General features: G+C 43.3%; 1 protein-coding gene across 3 annotated transcripts in view; it reads right to left on the bottom strand.

Annotated features, from left to right (window-relative positions):
* The window catches only part of RB195_018996 (uncharacterized protein), a gene marked incomplete at both ends in the record, with an annotated part of 70426 nt that overhangs the window by 29837 nt on the left and 27025 nt on the right, over window positions 1-13564 (bottom strand). For 2 of the 3 annotated variants that reach the window (XM_064186656.1, XM_064186655.1), the window contains 20 exons: window positions 75-161; window positions 3814-3866; window positions 4017-4057; window positions 4794-4906; window positions 4972-5118; window positions 5264-5362; window positions 5424-5549; window positions 5645-5771; window positions 5824-6002; window positions 6157-6312; window positions 6373-6502; window positions 6566-6681; window positions 8237-8338; window positions 8395-8574; window positions 8632-8817; window positions 8897-8991; window positions 10964-11105; window positions 11171-11333; window positions 11400-11581; window positions 11661-11759. In XM_064186656.1, coding sequence (XP_064042535.1) covers window positions 75-161; window positions 3814-3866; window positions 4017-4057; window positions 4794-4906; window positions 4972-5118; window positions 5264-5362; window positions 5424-5549; window positions 5645-5771; window positions 5824-6002; window positions 6157-6312; window positions 6373-6502; window positions 6566-6681; window positions 8237-8338; window positions 8395-8574; window positions 8632-8817; window positions 8897-8991; window positions 10964-11105; window positions 11171-11333; window positions 11400-11581; window positions 11661-11759 — 2523 coding nt within the window. The remainder of the gene's footprint in view (window positions 1-74; window positions 162-3813; window positions 3867-4016; window positions 4058-4793; window positions 4907-4971; window positions 5119-5263; window positions 5363-5423; window positions 5550-5644; window positions 5772-5823; window positions 6003-6156; window positions 6313-6372; window positions 6503-6565; window positions 6682-8236; window positions 8339-8394; window positions 8575-8631; window positions 8818-8896; window positions 8992-10963; window positions 11106-11170; window positions 11334-11399; window positions 11582-11660; window positions 11760-13564) is intronic. The other variant, XM_064186654.1, reaches the window with a different exon arrangement.

Below are 13564 nucleotides of genomic sequence, written 5' to 3'. Positions count from 1 at the left end.
AGATGAAGCTGCTATAGCCATGATTAGCTAGCCTAAATGTTCCGGCGTGAAATCAGAAAACTCCACTTGCTTACTAGTGCCAAATTGCCAGCATCCTTAATTCTCTTCTCAGGGTCACCGTTCATCATCACTGCACCACATGGAAATGAGAGCAAGGCCACCTTGAGATATTCAAATATCCTAAGGCGACTAACTATAAAGACGATAAGCGAATGGGGATGTTCGCAACAACACAGTTTTCAAGGCATCAAATTTCTGCACAAGATTAGTAGAGAAGGGATGGCGGCTCTCTTCCCGCTCTTGTTTGCTTTAAAGGTATCACTCCACGAATCTGAGGTGGTACGGATTTCAGGTGGAGTATTCGTATACGGGATGGGAGACTATGGAGAGGGGGGTGATTCCGTCCATTTCTTCTTAATTGCCGTAAAAAACGGCCCGAAAGATGCGGCTTCAGGCGTTCTGTTTTCCACAGGGAGTTCGACTTGAGCGCGCCAGCCTTGTGCGGCGCCGCATCTTTCGGGCCGTTTTTTACGGCAATTAGGACGGAACCACCCCCCTCTCCATAGTCTCCCATTACGTATACGAATACTCTACCTGGAATATGCACCACTTCAGATTCGTGGGGTGATGCCTTTAAATGAAATGCGCATGAAATGACTTAAATGATTGCGATGAATGAAAAGCGCATGAAATGATTTAAATGAAACGTGGATAACTTCACCGAACATTGCAAAAGCGCAATTTTTGTCTCGAAATCTTGCTGGTTCACGTATCTTATTCAAATCGTTTTATTTTTATTTGCTTAACGGCAGCGATGAATGAAATGCGCATGATATGATTTAAATGAAACGTGGACGACTTCACCGAACATTGCAAAAGCGCAACTTTTGTCTCAAAATCTTCACGAAATTGACGCGCGAAGGCCCCAGGGAAGCCAAGAGTTCGGACTGCACACTACGGAATCCATCGTGGCTCTGCTCAGTTCCTCTGAATCGTCGTTAAACACGGCGCGGAAGACGGGGTTTGTACTTACGAGGTAAATCGGAACGCCCAATGAAACCTCCTCAGCAACCTATTCAAGTAAAACCAATGAATTGACTGCAGAGAGGAATTGAGCCTGTACAAAGGTACGTATTCCAACGTACCTCACAGGAGCAAACGCCGTTTCTTTGACGATTAAGAGAAGTTGAGCGGAGCCACGCCGGGCTTCGTAATCTACAATCCGAACTTTACGCGTGCCCTATAGTTTTCGTACCACGTCTGTTTCGTGAAAAGGAAGCTTTAAAGAAGTGTTTTGTTCATTCTTCTGAGTTCTACCCTATTGTTATGCGTTCCTATTTGGGTGGAACTAGTCTGAATTTTTAAGGATCAGCAACTTCACGCAATTCTGCACCCATGTCTTGAATATTTGAAATCCTAACGCAAATTTCTTTTTTTTTGTGTTGCCATTTCCAAGCAGATTCCAAAAACTGGTCGTCTCACAGTGTTTTTTCTAGCCCGTTCTTCTTTTTCATTGCTCGCTCTATAATGTTTAATAGGTTCAGAACGACACGTACGGAACTGCGTACGCGGCTTCTCTCGAGGCGCTTGAAGCGTAACGGCCGGGAGCGTGGTGAAACCCTTGCCGGCACCATCCATCGCTTTAGTTTGCGACTGTCTCAATTCGGTTCCAAGTGCCGCCTCCACCGCGCCGTTTCGACCGCGTACGCAAATGCACCGCAACTACACTCGTGATTCATGTCGATTTGACCCGACCGTATTGAGTGTATCATGTATGTATTTCAAACGCATTCTAAATGCGTAGATTTATGTGCAGAACCGCGCACCCACCGTAGCCCGACAGAAGTTGCACAACATGGTTTCCAACCCAAGACGTAAATTTTTCAGTTGCTTTAGTGTTGGCAAGAAGATTATTTGAGGTGTCTATTTGATGCATTTATTTTTGAGATGATATCATCGTGTATATAATAACGGACTTATCTGTCACGTGCGTGCGTGCGTGCGTGCGTGCGTGTGTGTGTGTGTGTGTGTGTGTGTGTGTGTGTGTGTGTGTGTGTGTGTGTGTGTGTGTGTGTGTGTGTGTGTGTGTGTGTGTGTGTGTGTGTGTGTGTGTGTGTGTGTGTGTGTGTGTGTGTGTGTGTGTGTGTGTGTGTGTGTGTGTGTGTGTGTGTGTGTGTGTGTGTGTGTGTGTGTGTGTGTGTGTGTGTGTGTGTGTGTGTGTGTGTGTGTGTGTGTGTGTGTGTGTGTGTGTGTGTGTGTGTGTGTGTGTGTGTGTGTGTGTGTGTGTGTGTGTGTGTGTGTGTGTGTGGGGACGAAATTCGAAAAAGGGGGTGCGACGGGTCCACCCGGCGTCAGATGGGTATAAAATGAGTTGCGACGGGTCCACCGGCGTCGGATTGGTGCGCCAGCGCCAGATACCTATAGAAGGGGGTGCGACGGGTCCACCTGCGTCAGACTGGTGCGCCGGCGCCAGATATCCATAAAAAGAGGTGCGACGGGTCCACCGGCGCCAGATACCTATAGGAGGGGGTGCGACGGGTCCACCGGCGCCAGATACCTATAGGAGGGGGTGCGACGGGTCCACCGGCGGCAGATTGGTGTGCCAGCGCCAGGTACCTATAGAAGGGGGTGCGACGGGTCCACCGGCGGCAGATTGGTGTGCCAGCGCCAGGTACCTATAGAAGGGGGTGCGACGGATCCACCGGCGCCAGATATCCATAAGAAGGTGTGCGACGGGTCCACCGGCGCCAGATACCTATAGGAGGGGGTGCGACGGGTCCAACGGCGTCAGATACCTATAGGAGGGGGTGCGACGGGTCCAACGGCGTCAGATTGGTGCGCCGGCGCCAGATTGCTATAATATGCGACGGATCCACCGGCGTCGGTGGACCCGGTCATTGGTGCGCAATAACTTAGTGTGCATGACGCAAAAGATAAATGGTTGCTGCCGTTTCATAGCCGTAACTACTTGGCGCTTTGCTCTTCACCTTTACGACTCCTCCGCGTGTCCATTTCCTTTTTCGCTCGCCTCAAGTTTGTAGCATGCCGTTCTCAGAAAGTGGAAACGCGCATGCAAACGGTTGCTTAAATAGTACCAAGATGTTTATGTGATCTGACGTGGAACATTATCACTATCAGTAGAATGATGTCTTTCACGTCATTTTATGTTAAAATATCATTCCGTGATAACTATTGGAGGAAATCAAGAATACCCATACTTCGAGTAATGCTTTCAAATTGTATCTATATTATTCTGGCATCGAAGGAGTGTTTGCAGCTGATGATCGAATATTCTCCAAATGTAAAATTGACGCGTTTAGAAGGAAAACTCCGTAATCTTTCGCCTTAATTTATAATATAAAGAAGAGAAGGAAAGCGTTGTTAAAAAAACACAAATCTAATTTTACAGAAAACACCACTACTATAAACTTTCATCGATCAGTGAAGGGGAGCGAAGCTAAAACCACCGAAAGTCTGAAGTCCGGCTTTAGCCGGACATTCAGACTGGTGCTTTTATAATCCCAGAGAAGTCTGGTTCCGATTTCCTCAACAACTTTTTTTACTTTTATTTATCAACCAGAGAACAGAATCTCTTATCCACTGCTTGAAGAACCGTTTTATCAATGAGGTAGACATTGAGCCTTAGACCTTAGACGAGAATTTGTTTACTTTACAAGATAACCACATTATCGGTGAAACCAAAGCGCCCGAAGTGGACTGCTGTGAAATTATCCGATGAAACAACTGCTGACAGTTGCGAAGACAATGGCCTGCTGGTTCTCATTTCGTACATCCTGTATTGCATGGACTTACCTCATTGGGTGTACGTATGCCTCCGTGTAATGTACTCTTGATGACCTTTATTCCTGAATTTTTAGCCAGTGCTTAGCTGTAGCTGTAATATTTGCAATCTATATCCCGAATTCTAACTACTGGAAGAAAGGATCTGATATCGGAGATTTTTCTGGATCATCTCCATCTGAAGTTGGATTCATATGGATTTCTTGTCAAATCACCTGCTTCTGATGGCACATCTTTGTTCCTCTCATGTTCATTTCTTTCGTAAGTAAGTTCTCAGTGTCATTTAGAGACGATGGTGGGTTTCTATGTACTGCTATTTTCTACTAGCACTCAGCAAATCGAGGAGTATAAGCCAGCTGATGTCAACCAACCACTGCTGCATACAACTCGCGTATCCTTGATTTCGCTTGGAAATTATTGAACACCACATAACTTGCGCGCTTAAATTTTCACCAAGACCAATGTTCTGTGTTTCGTAAATTTACTGGATCACTAAAGAAAAATTAATCTTCTCGGTAACACATTTCCAGCTGAAAATTTCATGGATACCTCTAATTAGATAAAGTTCTCAGCCAACCATTTGGGCGGACCTGGAATTCACGATGAGGATTCTATAAAGGAGAAAGTAAAAGGTGAGCAACGCAGTATATCAACAACGAACAGAAACATATTTGTCAGGAGAAGAGAGGGGAATGGAGAACATTCCGCTGGGTTGCAATAAATTATGAAAATATCTGCAGCAAATTAATACAAATATACATACAAATAAGCCGGATATTCAAAGGATGGAGTATCTGTGGGTACAAAACGAAGGTACAGAATCAGAAATGGATCGAAGATACCCGCATATGAAGAAGAGACAGCAGTGTTGTGTCGCCGAAGAACGACAGCATGATACAATAGAACGACCCGTAACAATTGCACTACATGTGCACCAATAGGAAAAAGCTATCTATTTTTCTTAAGAGAGGGGTGGAAGATACGACACCTACGCAGTGGGGTACTGCTCAAAAGAGGAAAGGAATTCGAGAGCGGCAAGATAGAGGAAGTGGTACTGCTCTTTGTCCTGAACCATGTTTTGCCGCTCAGTCCTCATAAGCTTCACCTACAATTTGAGTGAATAACAACGTACCTTCACTAAAATCCAAGCGAAAAAAGACAGCAACAAACCGTGGTAAATACATCGACGACGTGTTCTAAGCGCATCCTATCGATGATTATTGCCAACGCGATGAACACACCAGTACGGCCAGCTCCTGAAGAGCAGTGGACCACTATGGGACCGTCAACTCCGAACTGAGCTTTGGTACGATGAACCTTGAACGGTGTTGTTTATGGGAGACCTTTTCATATAAATAGATAACCAGCAACCGAGAGGATCGAGAAAAGAACGCAATATTTGCCAAAAGGCTTATTCAATACAAAGAGAACTCATGAGTTCACTACCAGATGTGGAAATTACCTGTTGTATCAAATCTAAGAACGTCTCCGCTGTTATCGGTTCGCCTTGCTCGGGCCACTCTATGTATTGGAAATGTCGCACTGTTCGAGAAATTCCAGTCTAAAAATGCAATGAAAAACATCCTTACGTGAGTGAACATAAAGGTCTTAAGTGACAGCACCTGTACGTCATTAAGTCGGAACTCGCGAAGTATGTACTCTCGCATGTTGTATTCAGCTATCGGTTCTACAACTAATTGACCAACTTGGGCTCCAGTTTCTTGGGGCCAGTACTCACAGGACTTTTCCTTAAATAATTTGTGGTGAAATGCTAAGTAAAAGAAATGTACAGTACAGATCTGCCACAAAATCCAGACAATGATCCACGTCTATGTCAACTGACCCTTCCCAATTCCCATGTTTTGGTCAGCATAACAATGATCGCACAATCGTGTTCCCACACCATCCTCCAAAAGTCTGCCACAGTCTGATCCGTTGGAGCTTGCGTAGCAATATATGCACAACGTTCCCTGAGAAAGGCGTACTCCTCTCGGAAACTTCTGCATTTTTTGAATCACCTACCTGTACCCATCCACCCAGCTTGCATTTATGTAGTCGCTTCCTTCTACGCCCGGGATAATCTGCATAACGACTCTATTGTTGTCATAAGGGAGAACAGCCGACTGTCGGTTCTTATGACGATTTGCAGGGAGAGCAGCAACGGAACACCGTGAATTCGGCCACTTCAGCGTGGAGAGATGCTAAAACTCATTGCACTGGCACCAAACTACAGGTAAAAGTGAACCACTGCCTCTAGGACTAAACACTTTGTTGAAAAAGAAGAAAAAGAAAAACACTTTGCAGCATGGGACCAATTTGCGATCATTGCACAAAGCATAGCAGGTAAAAGCTTACCCTAAATTCGAGTTCCATTCCCGCTGCTCCTTCCATAGGTGCCACTTGTTGCAGCGCCATCACGTGTTGTCGCAACTTCACGGCAGGTACTTCTGTCGATCCGCTATTAACGGCGTCAAGCACAGCGTCGTGGATGAAAATGTATTGATCTTCAGTCTAAAATGAGGAATGGAATGAGGAAGCAGACTATCCCGGAACTGCAAATCAACGCCATACCTGCACCATATAGGACCTCTGGCTTCGCAGTGATGTTACACAACCAAATATATCTACAGTGTTCTCGTAACGAAGTCTTTCAAGCATGCAGTCAACGATAATAAATGCACCTGTCCTTCCGATTCCAGCACTACAAATAAGGTATGCACTTGCGTATCATTAGTAAGTAGCAATACAAAATAACAGTTTTTACCTGCAGTGTGAGATGATGGGGCCAGCATCTGGAGGATTTAGAGTCTTCACTCTTTTCAAGAATATTAGGAAGGGAGTTGGATGATCTGGGACACCATGGTCAGGCCACGCAGTGTACTGCAAACGACATGATATTGAAAAATAAGGAATCACAAGAATTATGTCTGCTAGACTTTGCTTCATGGTACGCTCATTTTCATCTGTTCTGCTATATACCCACATAAATCACAAGATTCGTCTGTCTGTCTATTTTTCTTTACGTATGCATTTTCCATATAGAGATTTATCATAGTGATAAATTGAAGCCGAAATACCGACTTCGTCTATTTATTGGTATTAATTAGATATTAGCTTCTCCTAGGTCAAAAAGGTCAAAACACACACACATATACACACATACACACATACACACACATACACACATACACACATACATACACATACACACACATACATACACATACACACATCTATGATGCCGGTTTTGTGAAAAAGTTTTTATTCACAGCTGTGAGCGTAAGTTAGGACCTGACCCGGTCCTAGCTTACGCTCACAGCTTCTTAGCTTTAAGAAATGATACCCATTCTATTTCAAAGTATATACCTTTTTGGGGCAAAATTAAAAAAGTTGTAATAAACACTCGCACATAGGGATCACTAGATTCGTGGACCATAGGTATAATGAGTATTGCACAAGTCTGCTCCTGCTCTATCGTTTCGAGCCTGCCAATTTATCAGCAGCAGCTTGCATAGAGTGTAATGCAAAGATAGCGCATCAAGGACCGTGAATTCCACAAGAGCTTTACCAGCGGATAGAGAAAAGTGGTATTTTCATGCGCGTTGATTCCTAGCGGACCACAACGTGCGCGTATGTCACTTTGTTGGACGTATTTTCGCAGTCACCGCGCGGCTCTGAGTGTTCCTGATTTCTTAAATTCCTGATTTTTGGAGACCGAGGTGTTGCACATTTTTGCCGTTATTCTAAGGAACTATGGATGTTCTAATGAATAGCTACTACTGGAGAGGCAAACAGCACTAACAAAGTTGCTAAGATCTAAGAGAAAACGGCCGAATAATTTGGTTTCTCTGAATGCTTTCTCTAAAATTCTGAAAGAGAATGCGAAGAGCATCAGAAATAAGAAATATTCTGGAAATTTCATTTTTCAAGCCGTTGCCAAAAACCCTTGTACAGCTTTAAGATCTCCATTTCATTATTATGTACTCTAATGTGTACCGACCTTTTGCAAAGAGAAGCTGTTGGCTCAGAATCTAAATTATTGGTTTACGAATTCATCTGGGGAGGACAGAAAGAAAACGGAACACGTAAGCATCAATTATTCATCGTTTTTCCGTTGACAACCAAAATCTCGCTTTAAAAAGTGTTCATCATGTAGAAACTACCGCTTTGTAAGAAAAGCTTTATAATCTCCGCATATAATCAACTTTGTTTCAAGAGCTACTGCTCTTCTGGACGCGAAGTCTTTCGAATTCTACATATCACCCAGTGAGATTATGTTTTTTTTAAGCTTCTTAACATAATGGCTGCACGAACGAACGAACTCTGGAGCAGTTGTCAACAAAAAAAAAACCGCTCCCGCAGCATTCTTTCTGTGCTGGGCTTCTTTCGCCGCTTTGCTGATAAGTAGTGAAATAACACGAGATGAGAAATTCACCTGTAGGTGTCGAATCTCGCGCATTTCCATCTCTCCGACTGCTTGTATCCGGAACGTTCGCATGGTGTAGTGAGCAAGAACAGTTGTTTCCAGAAGCGTCACCTACGGAGGTACCAATAATTTCACAAAGTTCTATTATGTCGTGATGAAGAGCTTACCTGGATTTCACCATATGTTGAAGTTCCCCTCGATGGCCAATACTGGTCACATTTCACTCTCGATCGTTCTTCCAAATTTGTTAGCATGACAATAGTGGATGATGTCTCCTCCCAGACCATTCGCCAGAAATCTCCGAATGTCTCCGGTAAAGGACCTTGAGTCGCGATGTAGGCCTTCGGCTAAAAAACACTCAGGTACGCTTAGTCGTAGACAAATGAATAAGAGTGATTCCCCACCTTGTCGTAGCCATCAATGTAGTTGGCATTGATGTAGTCAGTGCCCGGGACCCCATCTAAAGATGAGAGGACAACACGCGAATGATCGTACGCCACTACGTTTGCGTAACGATTCTTGTGCTTGTTCATTTCCGCGCTACTATTTTCCCAAGTGAATTGCTGCCCAGTCTCGATAGATTCGAATTCCTTTGAAGGAACAAAGTAAGTCGTATTACATTAAAACTGCTAATTACTTCGTTTACTCAAAGAGGTCAAAAACACTTACTTGCTGGAATCCAGCATTATTGTTCATCCGCAACCTTTCTATGTGTTGAGCAAGCTCGGAAATTGGAACTGGCGGATGGCCAACAAAATGGCTTCCTATAACAATGTGTTTAATAAAAAAAGCGGAAACAAATTAAATCAAGTGAATTTAGAAGATGATAAGATACTCAAACACTCAAGGAGCTTCACTACATAAGATAAAACAAACAAGAAAACAAAGGACAAGACAGCAAGAAAGTATAGGGATGTTCTAGACAGAAATTTAGCAACCGATAGGTAGGAATTGGTCCTCGTATTTGTTGATGCCCACGTTTTTGAGTAAAGACTAACATTTATGATGTCTTGAGAAAATCAGGTCTACATAGCCACTGCACCTGGGTGAACCATACCGTGGCGAGATCCGTATTCTATCTATACATATGTATATATGTTGGTAGTTCTATTCCTTTTTAATAATTGTATCGACCAAAAGTAACGCATTAAGCTCTTCCTCAACCCCGAAGTGCTATAACCAGTCTGAGTAAAGATATTCAGTTTGCAGTTTCAGCAGGACCGTTAGCCGCTTTTGAACACATTCGTGGAATAAATCTCAAAATTGGTTTCTTCGGAATGTTTATTCACGAACAAGAGTATAAATAAAATAGTTATGCACAAAAAGGGCTGGATATGTTATGACTACTAGTATGGGAACTCAAAAAGAATGCTATCTCCTCATGATAGCTCTCCCCATAAAGACATTTAGCGTTTATCTTCACTTCGTCAAATTCAAACTGAGAAAATAGTTAACTGAGTTTAATATCTAATAGAATGGTAAGGGAACTTGATGCTAAAGACAACGTAGCAATTAGAGGGGAAGTCTATTTGCATGGAAGTATCCGCTGAAGCAAACTCACGATGCTTCTTAATATGTGTTAAGCAGTAAAAAGCACAGAAAATAACTTGTTAAATCTGTTTCTATATAGTAAACCTAAAGCCGGACTTCGTGCTGATAAAGGTAAGGTTTCACGTCAGATCATATAAACTGTTCGCTACTTTTAAGCAGCCGTTTGCATGTGTGCTTCCACTTTCTGAAGAAGGTATGCTACCAAGCTGAGGCAAACATGCAAAGAAATAGATACGCGGGGGTCATAGAGGTGAAAACCAACGCGTGCAATGGCCATGGGTATAAAACCGTTTCACGGTCCCGTTTACCTTTTGCGACATGCACACGAAGTTACTGCGCGATAATACTGCACTATGACACAAGAATTCCACGCCGTTGGACCCGTCGCACCCATTTTACAGCTTTCTGGCACATATATCATGATGGCTAGCGAGAAGAAACAAGTAGCAGGTCTAAATCAAAGAACCAAAGCTATTTTCTGACTTCGTCAAACTTGTGGGCTATTTCGTTACTCTCCCTCGCAAGTGATTTCAAGCGATGGGAAATTTAGCTTGGCAATTTTCACTTTAAAACACTTTTCTTTAGTGAACATAGATTAACTGGTGATTGCGAAAAGATCAATCATATCAGAAAATATTCCAACTTCCTAACAATGGTTGGCTGAAATTAATAGAATGAATAAGAAACGCTTTTCTTTTCGAATAGCACGATGAAGGCTGATTTTTGAACAAAATTGCTGGTCGATTTAAGATTCGAAATTTCCACATAGGTGCATACGTAATTTCTTCTAGAGTAGCAGCCAGTGATTTTTTCCGGTTGCTTAGCGTACAAGACTAGAAGAAGTACTACGAAAAAAAGAAAAAGGGTCGAGATCTGACGTAAGAGAACAGTCTGAATCATTTCGTGAGTTCGTAAAACTGCGGTGATCTAAAAAGTGAGCCTATGAAATAAGAATTCAACAGTAAACAAAATTGAGGGAACTTTTAAGATGCAGTACGTATATTCTCGGATCAATACAACCTGAAGCCTGGTGCAGCTGCGCGGTGAAGCTAGCGGCCGCGTCCGCGGTCCCTGCAATACGATGACAGCAAGTGAGGGTCCCGCCTCGACCACATCACTTCGTGCACACGCAACGGCGTCAGGCTCTATCTCCAGAAAATATTCCAAGCGAATTAAAAGCCCTACCGAGCATCGCTCCGCTCGATGGCAGGCATGGAACTGGAACAGGAACAGGGGCATAGCTAGAAGCACCAGCACGAGACTGACTTCGTGGCAACGGATAGAGGTCTACAGACGACTCCATACGTCCGTTGCCATGTCCATTCATCTGTGAATAACAGTAATATAGCAGTGTTGTAAGCGGTATGCTACAAACATTATTTTCAGACTCACCTGTTCGTAAGGATTCATCACACTTCGCCCATAGGTGTCTGTTGAGAGTAATTTACTTGTCTCGCCGGGGATTCCGTTCATGATATTTCCAGTGAGTGCTACCTTTGTGATGGAACCATGTCGATGTCCTCTCCCAGCTGATTTTTTGTTACACCTCAACCACCTGGAATAAATGTGAAATGGAAACCATCTGAAATGAGCAACCTGCCCACCATATTAGCAAACCCACCAGCAGACCAGCATTCCAATGAGAATAGCAATAATGAGCAAAGCGATGAGTGGGCCGATCAACCAGAAGCCTCCCGGTTTGGCACCAGCTCTCAGAGCCGCTCTAGTAGTGAACGGCTCCGTAAGTGCCGAATCCGAATACAGTCGAGTCAGTTTTTCGCCCATAGGAGCGCGTTTATCAAACTAAATTTATTGTAACGTGTTTGGTTAACAGCACACAAGCTCCTGGTCAGAGCCTGCTGCTAACCGGGAAGGTCCCCACCTCATCCTTGCGTCTTCCGTCAGTTTTGGCGAAAGAGCGCATCATTAGACGATACTTTGTATTCGGTTCTAAAGGAAAGTTGTTGAATCCATTGTACACCTGCAAAAAACAGTTTCTGCGTTAAATAGGTTGGATCACATAAAGGAAGCAGTTATAATGGAGTTATAATGGTGTAGCAAATGAAGAAAGCTCCGTCGATGAATGCGAGAAACATGCCGCACTAGTGCGGGCAATCCCTCCATCGCTCAGCCCGCAGATCGTGGCAATTAGTGAGGCGCATGGAATTGGAAAAACAAATTTGATATGGTCCGACGGCGCTGCCGAATATGTGGACATAAAGCGTTCAATAAGCATACACGCGCCGATTAGATAGGCTTTACATAGGCTATCGGCTGAGTGTTTTCGTTTTTTTGGAATACGAACAGAGAATTTAACTAAGGTTTTAAAAGTGAACTTATCGACAAGCACAACATGTATCAAAGCCGAGCGCAAAAAAGGCGAATTTCAACTGTGGACAAAAAAGCAAGCAGAATGTTCGATCCGAAGTACTTGAGCAATACTACTTTTAATTCAGAAGAAAACTTAAGAAGAAGACAAAGAATTAGTTCATGACTTTCGTGGACGCTTGTCTTTAGATCCATTTGTATCTGGAGTTCAACCCGCAGCATGACTTTGCGAGAGCGAACATGGAACATCTCCAAAAGCAGTCATTTTGCTTATTTTCCCCTTAGCATAAACATTCACCACAATACATCTCTCTCGCATTACCTGCTTTTGCATTAATAGCGTGGAACTACATGAGAAAGGTGGATGCTGCAGTTTTCTTATACTCACTCATCTCTTCAGCAGATAAAGACTGACACAATTTTAAGGAACAGCATATTTAAGTCAAAAGCGTTATCGTGTCGTGACATCGCGAAACATAAACCCAGCGAATGGATGTGGGCGCGCAAGAGCGTGTAGACAATCACAAAACGTTGAGACAGCGGTGTGTTCACAGATAACAGAGAACGTCAGAAAGGTCGAAATAAGTCTGAATAAAAAAGGATGTTCACAATTTTTAGAAGAGGCCTTCTAATCTTGCTCACGAGGATGTGGGTGGGAAAGACAGAGTACTTTTCTAAAACCTATAGGGATGTCCTTCATTGGAGATCCGGTTAATGAATCAATACAAACTTCTTCGAAAGAGTGCTCACGAGGGTCCAAAGTGCACCCCAAATTTGACCATCTCGTCCCTTTTAAACGTTAGAACTAGGAAAAAAAAACTCTTGCCTAGGGATATAGGATGCCTTAGGATATACAGAGTGGTCCACATGAAAAGTGACGCAAAAAAACCACCCATATTTTTGCATCAATCCCTACAAGAAATATTTTTTTTAAATTCAATAGTCAAACGTAAGTTCTCACACATCACATACAGAATGACCGCCAATCACTTCCGAAAATTTTTGAGGATGCGCGCGAACAGTTCTCATGCCCGATGCCTCATCCAAAGCTACTTTAAGCGGATCCAGTGACTTGTAATTAAAAGGGAAGGCTTTTTGCTCTAGAATAGACCAGACAGCAAAATTCAAAAGATTGAGATCGGGCGAGTTTGACGGCCTAACAACGTCGTCCAGAAATCCGAAAGATAGGTCTCACACCACTCCAGTGTCTTCTTTGCGCCGTGGGCTGGCGGCCAATTTTGCAGGAAAGTCCGGTCAGTGTTCTTACCGGTTTCTTTGGCTCAAAAAATCACCGCATCTATGGATTTTCTATAGCTCGTCACACTTCATTTGGACCACCTCATAGATCCAAATTATTCAGCAAATGAAGTGAATCCCAACATCGCTCACACTTCTTACTAACCCTTGTTTTCATTCACTCAGAACCTCAAATTCCAAAGCTTTTTACAAAAGAAAACA

This window comes from Necator americanus, chromosome II (assembly GCF_031761385.1).
Source record: "Necator americanus strain Aroian chromosome II, whole genome shotgun sequence".
In the NCBI taxonomy this organism is placed as follows: Eukaryota; Metazoa; Nematoda; class Chromadorea; order Rhabditida; family Ancylostomatidae; genus Necator; species Necator americanus.
This window is presented reverse-complemented; position numbering and strand designations above follow the sequence as displayed.